The sequence below is a fragment of the Myripristis murdjan genome, chromosome 1 (genome assembly GCF_902150065.1).
Source record: "Myripristis murdjan chromosome 1, fMyrMur1.1, whole genome shotgun sequence".
Lineage (NCBI taxonomy): Eukaryota > Metazoa > Chordata > Actinopteri > Holocentriformes > Holocentridae > Myripristis > Myripristis murdjan.
Window position 1 is genome coordinate 35,843,265 of NC_043980.1, and position 20,140 is coordinate 35,863,404.

At 42.5% G+C, this 20,140-nt stretch overlaps 1 protein-coding gene across 2 annotated transcripts in view; it reads left to right on the top strand.

Annotated features, from left to right (window-relative positions):
* sh3pxd2aa (SH3 and PX domains 2Aa) overlaps window positions 1-12,819 on the top strand; it is a 107,902-nt gene extending 95,083 nt beyond the window's left edge. Inside the window, exons 10-15 of one of the 2 annotated variants that reach the window (XM_030065098.1) lie at window positions 6,476-6,593; window positions 7,843-8,252; window positions 8,400-8,414; window positions 8,728-8,777; window positions 9,346-9,465; window positions 10,052-12,819. In XM_030065098.1, coding sequence (XP_029920958.1) covers window positions 6,476-6,593; window positions 7,843-8,252; window positions 8,400-8,414; window positions 8,728-8,777; window positions 9,346-9,465; window positions 10,052-12,070 — 2,732 coding nt within the window. In that variant the 3' untranslated portion in view covers window positions 12,071-12,819. The remainder of the gene's footprint in view (window positions 1-6,475; window positions 6,594-7,842; window positions 8,253-8,399; window positions 8,415-8,727; window positions 8,778-9,345; window positions 9,466-10,051) is intronic. The other variant, XM_030065108.1, reaches the window with a different exon arrangement.
* The last annotated feature ends 7,321 nt before the right edge of the window (window positions 12,820-20,140 follow it).

Sequence of the window (20,140 nt, forward strand, 5' to 3'; positions counted from 1 at the left end):
CATATACAAGAGCAATCAGTATATTAGAAAAATACACACATAGTTCAAAATCACACAACATCACAAATTATACATGCTGGCAAAAAGACAAGTAGGCAGATACCATGGCAACAACACTAATCATAAGAATCCTTCCGGTGGGTCTATAGGAAACAACTCAAGTCCTGTGATTCATTCATGCCTGAGGGTTCAATAGTGGACAGTTCATTTATCCCTTCTCAAAAGTTGTTTCACAGTGTTCCCCCCTCTAGGATTAGGTAGCACCCTTTCGATACCAGTAAATCTAAGGGAGGCAATAGAACCATGACTCATTTCTTTATAATGTCTAGCGATGGCATAGTCAAGGTTATTGTTTCTTATAGCTGCCTTATGTTCAGCGATCCTAAACTTTAAATTTCGTTTCATAGAAAAACACCTTTTTGAGTGGACCTTTTCATTAACAAATGATCATTATATTGTGTTTAGGAATAAGTGTGTGTGGACACACACACTTATTCTATGATGGTGTGTAAACAGGATTGGCCAATCCAAATCTTGTCTGTGTGAAGAAATGATTATAAATTAGAAGCTGCAATTTCAAGAATAGTAGAAATATCACTGGTATGTGCAATTAGGAACATGTATGTCAAGCAGCTACAACAGCAACCAAAAAGATATCCCTACAACCTAGTCAAAATAGACAGAATTTTAGTTTTTAATAGCTTTTACACAAGTTACTATTTATTTTGTGAAGCTTAACACCATCTTTGCACAGACCCTGCTAAAATGTCAGAGCGGTGCCAGGACAGAATTAATGGCGATCACTTTCCAAAAGCACTTTATGTGGATGGTTATTCTGTGATACTGTCTCCTAAATAGACCATTGCTACATCCAGATTCAAGATGTTTCCATGAATATTTTTAGCTCTGAATTTTTTTGCATCTCTCTCCTTCAGCTCAAGTAGACGACATTTGATGGTTTTCCACAGTTTCTTGCAGAGCTAAGCTATGACGCCACCTTACATACAGGTGATGGAGCGCTTGTTGTGGCGCAGGATGGTTACCGTGGTTACCGTGGTATTTACTCCCGCTGCACTTGGTGCTCTCATTTACACAGAATGCATACTGGGTCAGATCAGGCTTTTCTCCCCGGTGGTGGGCTGGGTCAGAAATGAGTTATTATAACACACCTTTTTTTCTCTGGTTTCACATATTTACACAAATTAATGCCAGCTCTGTCCCTTATCTGGGTGAGATGTTCTGTGCAAAGATGACTAGACTGTGTAAATCATGTATGTAAAATGCAGTGGCGGTCTCAAAATGAGTGAGTAGACTGACTCGCAGGTGAGAAATGCATTAGTGAATATTTAGAACATGAGGAAATATCAGAAAGCAGCCTCTGGGAGTAGCTGCAGGATGAGAGATACACACATAGAGAGCAGCTACAGTCTAAACAGCTGAACTGAAGCAGGCAAACAACATTAACTACATTTTGTGTGTTTTAAATATGAAATGCCAAGAGCAGGGTGAAGGTGGTCAGAGAACAAAAATAATACTCTAAATAATACTCTAAATACTATTATATAATATTTCATTTTTTTAACCAACAGAAGTGGATTGTTTTAGCAGGGGATTGTTGTGATTGGCTTTGTAGGACTCCATAATGGTAGTCATTGTGAGAGAGAACAGCTTTTCTCGTTCTTCACCTCCCCCACCCAGCTGATTTGGGGTTCAAAATAACGACCTTGGGGTCATAATTCTCCTCTAAGCCTTAGGTCACGTCCCACCTCACACTGCTTAATATGACTAATGCATCAGGACTATTAAAGTATTGCCTCGAAGGCCATCTACCTTACTGTATATCATCATTCAGGGGCTGGAATTAAAGCATACAAAGCACATAGCTCACCAGGGGCACGGTATTAGCCAGAGCTTGTTCTTAGCCAGGGTCAGGTCTGTGGCGGTGTTACCTAGCTAGCGAAGTCTCCCAGAACAGTAAGGCTTGGCTGGAATGAGCTGATGGAAAGTGTGAAAATGGGGCAGTAGCCCAATCTGTGGACTGGTTTTAATCACACAGACCTCACAGCCCATCAACTTCTGTAGAGCATGAATGAGTCACCCGGCTAGCTGTCGCCACCAGAGAATGAGGGCATGAAACACTGTCGGAGGCCATATTCCTGAATTCCAATATCAGGCAGGCGCACTTTTTTCCCTTGTAACCTGGCCTTGTGCATTCTCAGGACAGAAATACTGTTTCTGCATGTACAGCATGTTATGCCGTTGCTCTTTCTGATCTATACATTTCAATCCATGTAGCTATTATTATTACACTCGACTAGTTAGACATGAACCAAGCGTAATGCGTTTTCTTCAGCATGTCTCGGCACAGTGGAACTTTACAGTCACGTTGTAAAGTGGTCTTCCTCTGACATTACATCTGCTCTTGGATGAAGTCCCTTACAACTACTGTATTGATTCTGACAAAAGAACAGACTGTGTACCTTCAAGGATAGATCACCCTCTATCCTGCAAGCAGTAATTCACAATCTTTCCTATGTTCCCAGGGTCCCATGTTCTCCAGCTCTATATAGCACATTAAGAGAACTCCATAGGACCTTGGGAACATAGGAGCCTTTGAACATGGACACTTGGGATATAGGACCTTGGGAACTCCGTTATTAATAATTAATAATCCGTTATTTCCTACACTGCAAAAACTCAAAATCTTACCAAGATTATTTGTCTTATTTCAAGTCAAAAATGTCTTATTACTAGTCAAAATATCTCATTACACTTAAAATAAGACATGATCACCTCAGAAGTAACTTGTTTTTAGACAATTGTCTCTCGTTTCAAGTGAAAATTTGCTTGAAACAAGTGAAAATTTGCTTGTTTCATTGGCAAAATTTGTTGCTTTTTTTTAGCTAATTTCCACTTATTTCAAGTGAATTTTCACTTTTTCCACTGGCAAATTTTGCCAATGAAACAAGCAAATTTTCACTCGTTTCAAGTGAATTTTCACTCGTTTCAAGTGAAAATTGTGTAAAAACAATTTACTTCTGAGATGATCATGTCTTATTTTAAGTGTAATGAGATATTTTGACTAGAAATAAGACATTTTTGACTTGAAATAAGACAAATAATCTTGGTAAGATTTTGCGTTTTTGCAGTGTAGTGCCTATTACCATGAGAGTAAATTCTTGCTGATTAATTACACTGACCGCACAAAGAATCACATTATTACAACTCAACATAGCTACCAAAATATCAGGTCAACACAAATACTAAACCCTGTGTGACTAATGGTGGCAAAATCCAGAAACCTATAGCCAAATTTGTAGACACATGACGAGTTCGATGAGTTTTCAGCTGAAAGACAGATGACTTAAAATCACAGACTGCAAATTGGAGAGGATATGTATGAAATTCCATGTCAAATGAGATTTTTTTTTTCCACACATGATTTGCTGCTTTGCTTTGTTTTATCTCAATTAGCTCAACCCCTCTTCGCGTACGTCTAGCGACTGCTGCGCGCTTCATTTGGCTGCACACATTCAGCCAAATAAACTCGGATAGAGCCTCGTAAACAAGCCTCGACTGTTGGGAGTTATGGCTCGAAAGAGTGGCGTCACATCTTTACAGCCACTTTTAAGGTTACAAAGGACTTTGGGAGAAGCCGAGGAGAGAGGAGTTTCAGCTGGCAGCGAGCGCTCGCTGGCTGCGCTGCAAACAAGCGAACGGCTCCTGGACCAGTAGCCCTTTTTCCACCGCTGAAAATTATCTCACCATGAAAGCTGCTGCTGCCGACTGTAGTCATGTCAAACTTCGTTTTTTTTTTTTTTTTTTACAGGTTTTCCCTTTTTTTTTTTTTCCATTTGTCACCCCTCTCACTTTGTAACTCTATTACTGTCTGTCTACATACTGTCCAATTACTGTCTTTTTCTCTCTCTCTCTCTCTCCTTCTACCTCAGCCTGTGTTACCGCCAAATAGTTTTTGCAGGTAATTCTCAGTGTTTGTTGCTTATTGTACCAGATGGTGTGAGTTTGCAATACCGGATAGGATAATTAGTGCCGGAGAGACATATTTGAATGTCAATTCATGATGCTTTTCTGGGATTGACAACCAGCCTGCTTGATGTTATTTGTTTTGTGTCTCCATGCAGCAAATCCAGTCCATCTCGTGGTCAACGGAGATTTAAACAAACACTGATAATTATTTGCAATTACAATTTGATTCTGCTCTTTTCACCTTTCCCCTCTTTGCTTTGTTGAACCCATCCCTCCCAGATTATGCATTTCTGAGAAGAGAGTAAGTCCCGGGTCTTTGTCAGCAGTTGATGCTTGATTTAGCCACAGGAACCACAAGTGGACATTTACGATTTACTTCCACGGACATGCAAGTTGCTAATGGAGTAACGCCGTTGTAACTCTCCTGCCTGTTTGCCGAGACAAATTTCTTTGCAGGGCAGGATGTGATCTTGGATCTTAACCATACACTAAACACATGCACCCAGCCAGGTGATGCTAAAGATCCTTTGTTGGAGTCCCCATCCTCTGAGCTGAAGCCGGGTCAGGGTGTCGTGACCTCCCGAGGGGTGTTGTTTGGCTACCGACGGCATGATTTCATCGTGGTCTTGGAAGAGCGGAGTCTTGACAACGAGAGCCGTCCTCCGCCCTGCTGGCAGCAGCCTCTGCCTCCACAGAGCGCTATCATTTACAGCAGGTCCCTAATCTGATTTATTGGAGATCTGCTGACCACCCACTCAACTTACTGTTCTGTCCCTGCGGTGCCACAACCGGGCCAACACACACACACACACACACACACACACACACATACACACATGCATGTACACCGAGGCACGTGTACAGCTCATGAGGCACACACACACACACACACACACACAAGATATGATTAATAGATCTGTTTTGATTTCAGTCATCTTTTGGACATCCAGCCCTCAAGGGATGAAAAATATTATTGTGTTATGCAGAAAGCATGTGACGTGCATGCACACTTTGCAAGCAAAGATGAACTCTAGGCTTCGACACCATGCCAAAAAAAAAATTCAAAAGCAAAACAAAACCCACTGCTGGCGCATCAACACACGTTTCAGTAGACACCCACGTGCTGAGTTCTGTTGTAAACATTGCCTCGCTCTTACTCCCCGTCCATCTGTAAACACTCACACTATTTCACGCGCGGTGCATTTACCACACCCTGACCTCTACACACACACACACACACACACACACACACACACCCCTACCTCTGCACACATTCCCTTTGCTCGCCCTCTTTCAGAGCCAGACATTCCACATTGCTCTACATTATTGACCTCAGCTGCTCTGGAATGACAAACAGGAGAGGAGCGTGGATCCCTTCTGGATTAACTTACCCCACCTTTTGAAAGCACACATGCAATGAGTGTATACACACACACACACACACACACACACACACACACACACACACACACACCTCTGAGATGTTGTCACTATTAACTGAATGCCATTCAGGCATTTCATTCTCCTCAGCCACCCACAAGGTCGCAATCTCTCTTGTCTAACCCTCCTCTGGTTGCCTCTGTCCACATTCCTCTGTGCAATTTTCACATTCATGCAATTTGGCTTTATTTCTGAAATGTTAAGCTGCTGGTGTAAGGTGTTTCTCTGCTGCTGTTGTTACAGTCAATATACACCGTGTAAGATAGATTATTAATTCTTCAGATCGTCTTTACATTTTGCATTTTAACTCCCTTGCTTGCCACACCCAAGCGGTGCTATGACTTTTGCAGCCTTCTGTGAACTACCACTGAAATATATCAATATGCCGTCCACCGCTTCTCTGGCCTTCCATCGGGCAGTCTGGTCCGATTTATCTTCCCGTCTTTTGTCCTGCACTCTGTTCCCTTCTCTTGCCTAAATCCCCTCGGTTTCTTTCCCTCCCGAGTAAGCCCATTGTAGGATTTCCTTCCCGATCAGGCAAGGAAATCCTACAAAACAGAGCGTGAGAGAGAAGTGGCAGACAGATACAGATCTGAGAGGAGAGATCTCGCTCCAAATATCTTATCTCCTCCGGGGAGGCCCCGATCTAGCCCTGTTGCTGGAAGAGAATGTCCCTTGCGGAAAGAGGCTCACGCTGTGGCCAAGTGGGCCGGGCCCAAAGAGCATGAATAACACGGAGTTTATCAAGGATATGAGAGAGCATGGGGAGAAAGAGAGAGGGTCGGCCACCAGAGGGAGCCATTTGTTATTTTTGCTTATAGACAAGGGGGGAGAAGAATGTTTAAGAGAGTTGTGTTTGTGTTGGTATGGAAATCGGGAAAGCATTTTAAGTAGGTCACACTCGCCACTTTTTCCTCCTCTTACGGCCCTCTGGGAAGACCTGCGCCATACAGTAGATTTACCACCAAAAAATAAGACTGTTTGTAACATTTAACTCCCTTTGACTTGCTGTTTCTCTCTCTCTTTCTGTCTCTTTCCCCCCTTCCAGAGGAGAAATATGTGACAATACAGCCGTACACCAGCCAAGGGAAAGACGAGGTCAGCTTTGAGAAAGGGGTCACCGTGGAGGTCATCCAAAAGAACCTGGAGGGCTGGTGGTACATCAGGTGAGCGCTCCGCCGGTCCCACCACACTGATGAGTAAACACCAGCCCCACTTGCGCGGGCGTTTCTCCGGTTTCCTCCTTGACAGTAATTTAAAGCCGCGGGTAGCAGCTAAAGGAGGGAAATGGAATCCATCCAAAGTTAAATCTCATCTACTTTCAAAGCAAATGGGTCCTCGGAGAACAGTGAAAATGTTGGTAGTCATCATTGCTCAGAGCTGTGATCAAGGCAGCGGTCTGCTGTGGCTCTCATCTGGGTAATGGTGTTGAGGAGAAACCGTTAACATATGGCGCTTACCAGAGACCCACTGGGTGTGCTGCGTGGGATATCTGTGTGTATATGTATTTTTGTGAGCATGTGTGTGTATGTGTGTGTGTGTGTGTGTTTTTTTTTACACACATGCATGCATGTTGTTTACTCTGCCAATATGTATTTCCTGCCAGTTGTTTGCTTCCTTGTGGCCCTGGGGGCATATAAATGGAGCTGCACTGCACTGCTGATTATCACCACATGCTGCCTCTTTGTTTATGTTTGTGCACACACACACACACACACACACACACATATATATATATATATATATATATCTCCAAAGTATATGTCCAAAGTGTGTGTGTGTGTGTGTGTGCGTGCGTGCGTGCGTGCAAGCTCCCTGGTGCAAATGGTGTGGCACCGTCTGCTGGAGTGATATCTGTGGTCTGGCTAATATGTACACACGTACGGCTTGTTTAAACAGCTTGTTCACTCCTCAGCACTCATTGCAATGCAGAGTCATTTTTAAGTGCATTGCTCAACAATAAATAATACTCCAGATGCGCCCCCGAGTCACGCTGCTCTCAGTGGGCCATTTTTGACTGTCAGGTGTAAGTGCGGTGTCCTTTTTTGTAACAGGGACTCCTTGTGGTCACAGCCGGAGCAAAGAAATAGGGAAGCAGGAACAATCACGCCCCTTCTAAGTAGAAAATGGCCCACCTAGAGGCAAATGACTCAGAGTTGCATCTGGAACATTATTTATTGTTTCACCAAGCACTCTAAAATGACTCATTTAGCAATAAGTGCTGAAAAACAAGGACACAGTCTGTCTTTGCATTTATTAAAGTCTTTTGTTAGCTTATTCTTATGATGTAGCCGAGGTATATGCCCCCACTGAAAGCACAGGTCCCATGGCTCACCACCAGTCTAAACAACGAAAACAAAAGCAAATGATAAGGATGACAAATAACTTTTTTCCTTATTTTGTATTCCACCCCAGGTACTTAGGGAAAGAGGGCTGGGCCCCTGCCTCCTACCTGAAGAAAGTGAAAGAGGACTTCTCCCCCCGCAAGAAGACCCTGACAGGCCCGGTGGAAATCATTGGCAACATCATGGAGATAAGCAACCTGCTGCAAAAGAAATCAGTGAGTGAGAAGGACATACAGACAGATGGGGATGGCACCACTACACCTGAACGCCACATCTCCAAAAGCGAGATCAGCCTGCCCATGCCCTGCACCGCCGAAATGAATGCCGAGACAGGCAGGAGGCTGAGCGCTGGGTCAGGCCACGGCTCCAACAGTCCGTGTCTAGGAGTGGGGGCCAGCGCTGTCCTGAATGACAATAAAGGCAGAGCAGAGCCTGGGTCCCCAGCTGTTGCACGAGTGGCACCGCATAGAGTGGAAATTGGTGAGTATAAATGGTGTTAAAAAGTAGGATAGTTTGGATTTCAATAACAAATACCAGTGAATAAAGCAATGCTTGCATTCCAGCTGGCAAGGTGGAATGTGCAGCCTGTGTATGAGATATACAGTGTAATTTTTCCTTTTTGTGTAGGCTTTGATGCCATTGGTAAGCTACCAGGGTGGTGGTGTGGTATTCTGTATATTCTGTGATTTAATCAATATAATGAATATAATAATTTAATCAATATAATGGAATGACAAATAGAACTGTCTCACTAATTTGGGTGGTGATTCAAATGATTTCTTACTTCTCTGCAAACCTGCATGGGAAATTTGTGTGTGGATTTCTCTTTTCTCATGTACTAATAATCTACTTACTGTTTGTATGTGTCTGCTAACACTAAATTCCTGTTTAAGAAATTGGATGGTGCATAAATTTGAAATTCTTAATGTTAATAATATGTTATTTTGTTTATTAGGGTCTCCAAATTTGAGACAAAAGCCTCCCCCGAGAAGAGAAACTAACTTGGTAAGACATAAGTTTTTACACCTAGCCAAGCACCTGAATTGTACAGCATCAATACCCATAGGAGCATTCTTTGTAGTGATTGTGTGTATGATTATGATGATACATCCTCTTGACATAAGTACCCATAATCATAAAGAAGTCACTCAGAGGCAGTATTTTATTTCAGCAATTTTTATGAACATGTGCACTGGCTGAAAAGATTTCCAAAGCAGCATACATATATTGAAGCAGTAACATTATGAAGCAGGAATAATGCTTACTTATCTCTGAGTTTATCAAAAGGGGATTCCTTCAGCAACCCATAACACACAGGTGGTACATGTATTTGATTAGACTAAACTATCAACTGTATAATATAATGTTTGAAAACACTATTATGTGGACATTATTATTTTACCCAGCCGTCCTCTATGTCTTGTGATGTCTTAAGATTTCTTGATGAATACATCTTAAGATGTCTTAAGATGTATTATGTATTAAGACATCTAACCAGATGGTATTACCAGATGCAGTGATAGCTGGATATGATGGTAGTAGCTCAAATCTCTCTCTCTCATGTGTTATGCAGGGATTCCAGTTACCTAAGCCACCAGAGCCCCCTGCTGTGGAAGCAGAGTATTACACCATTGCAGAGTTCCAGTCCTCGATCTCTGATGGCATCAGTTTCCGTGGAGGACAAAAGGCTGATGTAAGAGGCCAGATCTACATTTGTTGTCATTGACATGAGACAGTCAGGGCTCACTGAATATGCATGTCAACTGAGCGCTCCCCAGATACACTGGAAAGCTGAGGCAATACTGATACGACCTTGAGATTTCTGCTTGAACTTGATGATGTAGACAGAATCTGCTCTACTGAGAGATAGAAAAGATAGATGCATTCAGGGTTTTTTTGTGTGTCGAACTGATAATGTCAGAAAATGTGTTAAGTCATGACTTATAGGCTTGTGCAATAAAACTGCAATGGCAAAAGAATGGCAAAAGTAATAACAGTGAATGTAAATTTTCTTATATAATAATAATAATCTTACATGAAACTTTTCAAAAGAGACTTACAAAGTGCTTCACAGTCAAGAAGATACTAAGTCATTGCATTTCAGTGCTCACTGGTTTTTGCTACTATACCAATAATTATTTAAAATTTGGATTATTATGGTCTAAAATAATTAACTTTGCATGTAGTAAGTGACAGTGCAAAGTATGATTATATTACATATCACAGTTTAAAAAGTTCAGTAAAAAATTTAAATAGCTTCTGTTCCTTCGGTTGTTTAGGTGATAGAGAAGAACTCTGGAGGCTGGTGGTATGTGCAGATTGGAGAGATGGAGGGCTGGGCCCCCTGCTCCTACATTGACAAACGTAAGAAGCCCAACCTCAGCCGTCGAACCAGCACACTCACCCGGCCCAAAGTCCCACCTCCAGCCCCACCTGTCAAGAAGCAAGATTCTGAGGAGGCTCCCCCTTCCACTAACTCAGCCTCTAAAGCATCAGAATCACCCAGCAGGCCTGTGTATGAGGAACCAGAATATGATGTTCCTGCTATTGGGTGTGAAGGTGAGTCAGACACAGATTCACTTAAGGATGAGCGCTCCCTGGATGTGAAGATCAGCAGTGTGGTCAGCGATAAGTACCGCAATTCCCCTCCTTCCTGCAAAGCATCCCCTCCTGTCTGCAAGGCTTCCCCTGTTTTTAGTCATCGAAGAACCTCCTACAGGTCTGTTGAAGAGGTAGCTAAGGAGGAGTGTATTTATGAGAATGATGGCTTCAGGCCCAGCAGTGGCGATAATGGTACCTCAGTCAAAGGATCTAGTGAGCCTAACTCTCCACGGAGCTACCATTCCTCAACAGTTCCACGCAAACCCTCTGGCTCCTCACCCTTAGCTGGGAGACCCATGAAGACCATGACTCCAGAGCTGAATCGGAGGAGTCAGACCCTGGGCAGACACATAGATACCAGCCTCAGGTCCCAAGACAACAGCCCCAGGTCATCTTCAGACGAGCTGAGCAGAGGCCCCAAGAAAGGCCCGGGCTTCAGCCGGGAGGTGGAGCAGAGGATAGGCCAGAGTCCTTCCACCAGGCCCAAGCCCTCTGTTAGACCCAAACCACTCCTTACCAAATCAGAGACCCAGAGTCCTGAGAGGATGGATATCAGCTCTTTGAGACGCCAGCTGAGGCCTACAGGCCAGTTTCGACACAGCCTCAAACCTTCTCGTGGCGATGACTCTGAAACAGCCTCTGTCATCTCATCAGAAGACTCCATTTGTTCTCGCAGTACCTCAGATCTGTCCTCCATTTACTCCAAAGGAAGCCGTGGTGACTCGGACTTGGAGGGCCCAAGTCTCTACCGCACCATGGATGCTTACAAGAAGGTCCAGGACTCTGAGGTCAGCTTTCCAGCAGGAGTGGAGGTGGAGGTTCTGGAGAAACAGGAGAGTGGTTGGTGGTACATCCGTTGGGGCAGTGAGGAGGGCTGGGCCCCCTCTTACTACCTTGAGCCTATCAGACAAGTGGGTGATGGAAGTGGGTTGGAATCAGATGGACATGGGAGTGGTGGGAGTAAGTCCAACAGCCTGGAGAAAAATGAGCAGCATGTTTTGGCCCTCAATAACATAAATCTCCAGGGCCTGACCCAGCAGCATCAAGCCTTGAGGAGGAACTCTCCACCTATTCCCTCCAAGCCTCCTGGTGGCTTCTCCAAGCCATCTGGAATGGTTAATGGAGGTGTACGAATGAGGAATGGGGTGCGCCAGGTAGCAGTGAGGCCACAGTCTGTGTTTGTGACCACAACACAACCAGCTAAGGACACACACTACATGACAGGGTCTCTGAGGCGAAATGATTCACTTGGCAGTGGTGATCAGTACCGTTCTGGTTCTGCCACTCTTGGTGTCCGCCGAAACGCCTCCTTTAGCACCGTGCGACCTCATGTGGTTGTGGAAAGTCAAACAAGGCCTGTTGAGCGTTCCAGCATGGGTTCCTCAGGGAGTGGGTTCAGCACAAACAGTGTCCAGGATGCCCTTAGCAGAGTCAGCCAACGCAATGGAATCCCTGTGTCCACAGTCCGACCCAAACCCATAGAGAAGAACCAGCTGATCCATAATAACCTTGGCAGGGATGTGTATGTTTCCATTGCTGACTATCGTGGGGATGAAGAGACCATGGGCTTCTCTGAGGGAACCTTTCTGGAGGTCTTGGAGAGAAACCCCAATGGTTGGTGGTACTGCCAGGTGCAGGACAGCCTGCTCCCCCGCAAAGGCTGGGTCCCCTCCAACTACCTGGAGCGGAAGAAATAAAAACAAACCCCTACCCTTTTCTCCCACCCCTCACTCCCTTTCTTCCCATGTTGATGTCTCCAAGGATATGGGTGGCGTCACTCTTTAAGAATGTTGCCCAAAATCGCCCATAAGCAATATGTCCTTCAATATGTACAGTTCTCAGTACATTTCTGAAAAGACTGTGTGTAAAAAAACATGATGTTTTAATCTTATAAGGAAAGACACTTTTAGTGCTGGTTTACTAAAATATATATGTGGAGGACTGTAAAGATTTTAAATATTCTGGGTGGAAAAGAGAGACAGAAATATGGGATGGGCCACCCTTGAATGAGGTAATTTCGTGATAAAATTGTCTTTGAGATATGGAAGGGTAATGAATGGGAATGAAACCCTCTAAAAGCATCATGTAATACAGACGTTGAGCAGGGTAAAGGCTAGCCTTATTCCTGCCTGTCATTGTCTATGATGCCAAATAAGTGCCTTTTGTATATGATCACCTGAATGGAGGTCCTAAGTGGTGGATGGCAGATAAGTAAATCAACCAAATCTAGAGTGCCATAGGCCTATGAGCGCATGAACACCACTAAAAGTATTTTCGTAACCAATTGAGAGCTCCAGTTTAGGAGTTCTAAGCAAGTAAAAAAAGGTTCAGTCTGGAGCGCTGTACATGAAATAGAATGAGAAACGCAGAATAAAGAAAGAAGCAGATTTAAGTGACTGAAGTCACAAGAGAAGTCACTCATTTTAAGCCACAGTCATCGAGCAGCAAAAAAACAAAAAACAAAAAAAACAATAACATTTGAGTATGATTTTTTGTGTTTTTTGTTTGTTGGTTTACTTTTTTGTTTTTTATTTGTTATGTCCTGTGTGTGTTCTAGTCTTTCTTAGAGAAATATTTCTGCTTTCTTGTGACATCCGTTCTCCACCGACAGCCTGGAATTGGAAGAGTTAAAGCTCCTGACTTGTGTCGCCTGCCTTTTGAAGTGACACTGGTGACAAAAAGTCAGTGCTAATGTTTGGTAAATTGGGTGTAACTTTGTTGGGTTACTGCGTCCCAAAGAAAAATGTTCTCATTCAATATCTGAGATACCATATAGTCAAAAAAAAAGCAAAGGTTGAAAAACAACATCAAAAACCCTGTCAGAATTTTTTGTTGGTGAAAAAGTGAAGGAACGATCTGTAATTTGAGTGCTCTCCAGAACATAGCCAACCTCACATGTGGGTAGCTAATACCTTCAAAAATGAAAATTCTTTTACAAAAGATTTCAATTTACTGTAGTTTTTAGTTTGGGAACCAATTGATTTTGTATATATTGCTGCTTTGTATACTTACAATAACACCGCTGCTGCGGTTGTGTAGAAAATAAGGACTGGAAATGCGGTGGAATAATTACCATTGAACCCAGGGATATACTTGCATAGCATCAAACCCAAAATGTGATCAAACCAAAGAGGAATATCATTTCATCGGCTAGTTTTTGTAACGTTAACTATTTATTTAAGGGTACACGTAGTACTGTGTATTCCACAAAAAAACGAAAACGAGGTTTCTGAACTGAAAAAAATAATATTTAATTGTTTTCCTATCAATATCTGGAAGCACTTGATACAAAGTCCCCACATTAATAAATCAGTGAATTAAGTTTCCGATTTTAACATTGGATATTGCTGTGCAGTATTGGTTTAGACATTAAGTAATAGGCAAAGTAGTTTGTGATTACTGTATTGTTCCAAAGTTGTTTTAATAGGTTTTCATTTCATTTTCAGAGGTTTAGATGGGTTTCATATTCAAATATGTGAAGCAAGCATTAATTTAGATGGGTAATTTTTAGCAATCATCTCAAAAGTGTTTTGTTTTTCCCAAAGGCAACAGTGAAAAAGTGTTTTTTTTTTTTTTAAATTCCAAAATGAAATCCAAATTGAAGAACTGCTTCAAACGGCTGATGTTCAAGACTGCTGAAATATATTTTCTAATGAACAGTGTCATCTCTCAGTATGAGGCTGAACACTAATTTTTCATTTATGTTTCTGCTGGACAGTATTATAGTATTAAACAGAGTATAGTACCTGCTAGATCGCAGTTATCTATTTAGCAAACCATAGCTGTGTTTTTGTTTGTTTATTTGTTTGTTTGTTACTATGTGATGATCACAGATGGACAATAATGAGGAACGAAGTGGTTCTGTTTTGTGAATTAGTGCACTTTAAAACTTTTTTTATGGTGCATTAATGTAAAGATGCAGTAAATACTCAGCATATTATTTATTGAATGGATTTTTGTAATTATTTAATTTGTCTTTTTTCTATTTTTTTTTTTTTTTTTTCCTTTTTTTAACCTCAAATGAGAGACGTCTGGTTAAGCACTGGAGTTCTCTCCGTTACAGCAAAGATGCCAAAGTCTCTTTCAACAGAATTGGCTTGAGAAATACCCCCCTCTTGTGGGAGATAAGAGGTACTGCCTTTTTTTTTTTCACATACAGTAAACACCATCCTCAAGGCTTACCAGCCATTCTACCTCAGTGCAATAAGAAGTGCACTGCTGGTCAGTGAGTCAGCCACAAAGTGTACATAAATTGAATTGTTTTGTTTTATTTCTTTGAAAAAAAAAATCAATGCAGCTAAAATAATATTTTTGTGGCATGTTTTTTTATTTGGCAATAATTTATTTTTTAATTTTTTTCCTATGCTGTGTGCTGCAACTTTAGCAAATCATGGGCACTTCTTTCATCTTTATTGTGCTTTACATAATGCCTGATTTTAAGCATATTTATTTTGTATGTTTTTACATTTCATAGTGATCTGACAATCGCCCTCCCCTATTAATATTGATGGCCTCAAAAATATCGCCTACATTGGCCTTTATTCAAGGTACTTTGCTTACAATATGCAATACATCAGTTTGGTATTCAACAAAATTCAAATAAAACATAATATATATATATATGAGAAATTTATTACAAAAGATAAACAGGTAAACAAATAATATGGGCCTCTTTAAATAAAAAATCACGATAATCTTGGTGATACTGGGATGTTGATATTTGATGTATCACATTCCATAACACAAATCAGGCAATGAGGTCCTTCCCAACCCGACGAAGGCATTATGTAAATGTGTTGAATCACTTTTAACCTTTTGCTCCAGCACATATCATCGCATATCGCTTTGTTTGATTGAGCTCCATTTACTTGGCATATTGGCGGCTGAAATTGCAAGGGAATTGTATTGTGTCAAGCAAACCATTTAGCTGCGTAGCATCTATCTTTATTTGTATTTTCATGCTTTGACCCTTTTTTTCCTTAACAAAAAAAAATCTGTCTGTTTTGTTTTTTTTCCCCTCTTTTTTTCCACATTGTATTTTGTCATAATTCAGAAATGTAACCATGAGGAAATGTGCAATAGGAAAAAGGCATCATGCTTCAACAAGAGGAAAAAAAAAATGTTATTGGAAAAACAGAGCTCCGGCGAACATGGCCATTCTATCAGCTGGGAGCGGATAGCAGTCTGTTCCCATTCAAACTGCCAGTCATGAGCTTTTAACCATCATTTGTCATATTCCTTTGACACAAGTCCACAAGTCTGTTTATCTAAAGAAACAAATTGTGCAAGGTCCTTAAGAGCATCAGAAAAACTTTAAACCGACCCCGCTACAACTGAACAATCGTACATGACCCCACCTCATTATCATCTGACATGACGGACATTTATTATAACTAATGGGAACATGAAAATCTGTGCTCCTCCTGCCCCCTAACCCACATGAGCGGACAATGTGTTATGAATGGCGTGGTACTGTAGAAACCCAACAAGCCATTCTGTATTGACATTACAGACATCTGGGTCTGCTTCACAGATGGAGAGTCACCAGGGGCCTCAGCGCCCCTGCTCTGAGCTGTCACATTTGTGCCTGAATGGAATTTTGATAGTTTCTTTTGTTTTTTTTTTTGTTTTTTTTTTTTTCATCCCAGGAGTATGTGCTCTCTCCACCTACACAGAAGGCTCTCATGTCATTTTCCCCGCTGTTGTCAAGCCGTGTCAGACTTTCCACCGCCCTCCTCTCCCATCACCATGGTAAAGGTGACATTTCGAACCGTCACCGACAATCGGGCGAGAGACGTCAACAGGAGAGTCTCATTGGTAAACAAGAGACTTGGGAGATGAACACTCCTTCAGGCCGTTGCAGTTCAATCCATCAGCTTCCAAGAGGTATACACCGCCTACGCCAAAAACAGAAACCTTTATTTTTCTCGTTACAAAACCCCCCAGCCGGCTTCTTCATCGTGAGCCACAGGTGACTGCGCCTCTGCGCTTAAGAGTTCCTGAGGGTACAGACCTATACTGAGTTTAACCTGCATAGTTTGGGGCCTGTGTCTATAAATCCTTTTGTTTTCAATGGTTTGTAGTTCAAACTACACCTTGAGTTGCAGATTTCTTTTTCAGTCATGCTGATTGTCTTTTGGCAAGGCCTCACAGGCTCAAATAGTCTTCATGCAGTGGTTTTGAAAGAAGGCCTAGCAAGTGAACCTATCTGAGCTGCACCTCAGTCACGCCACTTTACAGAGGTTGACACTGGCCGAGGGCATTTAAGGCAAGTAACCCGCATTTGTTGTCTGCCACGTGCATGTGCCAACACACAGAGATGGGGTGCAAGTCGTTCATGGCAGAGGAAACAGATTAGGTTCTCCAGTGGGTCAGTCAAGTGAGACAGCTCTGCTACACCGGCTCCCCTCTGAGTTCTTCCCCCGCTCTTTTTATTTTAACAAATGGACGGCACCTCTCAGGCGTGAAGACGCCTTAAACCCGGTAATCCCAGATAGTAGCTGCTGGCATAACTTTCTGCTCCCGGCTACGCTTGTTTTTCCATTTCCTAGTACTCTTTTCGTTCTCCCCCTCACCATATATGTCTACCACTCTCCTTCCTCGACACAGCTAAGCCGTCCATTCCCGGCGCTGGCTTGATGGAGTAGGCTAGGAAGAAGGATTGAGATATATTAAGTGCACGGGAGGTTGGGTTCGAGGAGTACGTGCGTGTGTGTTTTGAGAGAGTGTGTGTGTTTTGCATGATGAGATGGATTGCGTGCCGGTGTGCTCAGGAGAAGCTGGAGGTCAAGGAGGAGATTTGTTATAGCAGGATGCAGGGAGGCATAAGATGGATCAGATAGTGGATTCTGGGAGACGAGGAGAGCGCCAGAGTGGGAGAGAGGGAGGGGAAAGCAACTCTGCTTTGATTTGAGATGTGAACGGGCAGTCAACTCTATTTTCTTCTCACTACAAAAAGTCATTCCTTCCAACAGGGAAACGATTGCACCAGGTTTTCATGTCCACCTCACACAACTTTAATGAGCTATCCACTTGTGAAGCTAATCTCATCACCCCAAACAGCACTCTATTAATTGTGGCGCCTGATCTTAAAGCACCAATAGTTAAACTGCAGAGTTCACTCTCAAAGGTAGAGAGCTCCTCTCTCGTGCCCCTTTTCCACCAACAAAGAACCGGCTCTGTTCTGCTTCGTGCACCAAATTTTGGACCTGTCGTTGCATTTCCACCAAATGTAGATTGGTTCCTAAAGAGAGAGACTGGTTCTCAGCTGGAACCAGAAAATACTTCTCATGTCCGAACCGAGTGGTCATATTTAATTCTACAAAGACAGATGAAGACGACTACCAAGAAACTTTTGCTGTCTGGTAAAAGATAGTGGTTAAAAAATGTTTTTCGCCAACATTCAACAGAGATTCCCTCAAAACAAGTTTCGTTTTGCACGGCCACCATCAATGTTGCAATTGTGCCACTTCCTTAGTTTGCACCTCGGTTCCAAGACTCTTGAACCGAACCAGTACAAGAACGAGAATTTTTTTTTTGGTGGAAAAGGTGGAGCAGTCTCACTCTGTGCATTTAGCATAACTCGGAAACAGCTACTAATCCTGCATGTGATTTTTCGTTTCTTTTACTGTGTGTAGATTTTGTGTTGCCCTGAGGGTGTGAGGGAAGCAGGGCTGGGTTTTGAAATACACAAAAAAAATACATGGCAGCACCATAACAGGCACTGAAAGGTCTCAAAAAAACAAAACAAAACAAAACAAAACAAAAAAACCCTTTCAAACGGTTGATTCTTACTTAAATGTTGACTTAGTCCTCTGCATTTTTCAGAGAATGTCGCCTGATTGTGTGCAGTAAAGCGAGGGAAAGATAGAAATACAACATGGTGCAATGCTTTCATTGAACATAGTTTAAAGAAAAGAGAAAAAAAAAAAAACAATGTTGATGAATTTGACGTATTAAAAATTGGCAACAATACCCAGCCGTAGACCAAAGTGACTGCTGTTTGGTAGAGAATGGAGGGGCAGGTTGGATAAGAAAGTTGTAGTAAGTGTGTGTGAGCAGGGAGGTATCTAGTGGATGATATGGTATGTTTTTGCTTTAAATTAATATCTAGTTTTTTATGTTGTTTGTGTGGGAGGAGAGAGAAAAAAGGGAGGTGAAGCTTCGTAGCTTACTCTACGGCGTTAGCGTTGGGGCAGAAAGTCCCAGGCTTGCGGACTGGTGGGATGCTGATTATGTCGTTCTAACAAGTTACTTACAGCAACACATTTGTTTAACACGCCAACCGGCGTCAGCGGGAATCTCCCTCAAAGAGCCAGAGAGGCTGTGTCGAGGAACGAGGCATGCTGCGTTGTTGTGTCAGCTTCCTTGTCATACCGGAGCCTTCTCTTTGTCTCTGCTTGAATCCCCATTTCTAATTAGCACAACAGTGTGTCTTAATTAACCTTAGCCAGTCAGATGATATCCCAGTGCAGCAGCTCCCTAATCGAGGCTACACCGCGGCTGCTTGTGCACGGGAGTCTGTGGTGCCAGCTGGAGCCCGGCCATATTTTCTTGGGGAAGCGGCCTGTCAAAACTGACTGATGTTCGACGATGTCTTTGCATGTTGAGGTGGATTTTGTGGAACTTGGAGTCTGTTTAAAGCCTTTGACGGCGTTGCGTTCGTAAAACAGCATTCTTGTCACTACCATGTTGTGGGAAGCAGTGTGCCAAAACTCTGTCACGGGAGCCTGATACCTTGATGAGGTCTCCAAACCATCGACCCCTTAGATAACGCTCTTAACAGTCCAGATAACCCCCAACTTGAACTTAACAAGCCGCTACCAGCATGTGAACCACAAAAACAACTACATGCCTCGAGTTGGACCAAAGGAGGTGCTATTCTTTTTTTTTTTTTTCTTTTTGGTTTTTTTTTTTTTTTTTTTTTTTTTTAATTTTTATTTTATTACCATGATTGTAACGCGATAATTGTGCTTAACTCTCAGAAAGTCCTTGTTTTCAAAAGAGATGCCATAAAGAGGAGGAGGAACGGGCTTCTATTATGAAATCCCTCGAATCCGCCAGTGATGAGTCACCTGACCATGAAATCTGATATCGTGACAAGGGCTCACACACTAATCTGCTCAGAAACATCATAACACACGAACGAGACGCAATGGAAGCCAATGCTACATCCGAGTGATTGAAACCATTCTGCAAAAATGTGCATTCCTTTTGAAAACGGGGGTGTTTTCCTATCTACCATTTTCATTTTGAAAACTCTTGTTCCTTTTCTTTTTTTGTATCTTGTACATGTTTACATTGTATCTCGCATTGCCCTAAAGAGAAACAATATTAAATGTATTATCTTTGTTGTTTAGCCTGGCCCCTTTTCATTTGTTGCACATTTCCATCCACGTGGTACCGCAGGAAAAGAACGGGGGCACATTGATGCCTGTGATATTTCTGCAAGGTCTCACCGTGGAATAGTATATGACAGTAATTTCACAGATTGAGACATTAATCTTCGTTCACCTCATTGTGCGAGCCAGATTAAGTGAGTTTAGATTTGGGGCAGCAGAACAATACGCCTGGTTATACATACATATATAGCAAGAGCATGAGTTATGAGAAAAAAAATGTTCGGAGGTTCAGAGCAATGAATGAAGATGAACGAGCTCTCCAGGCCCCAGTTCCCCCCATATCCAAACTGGTGCAGAAAGATTTATCGCTTGTGTCCAAATGACCATGAAATATATGCAAATGCCTCGATCCCATACCAGCAGCAT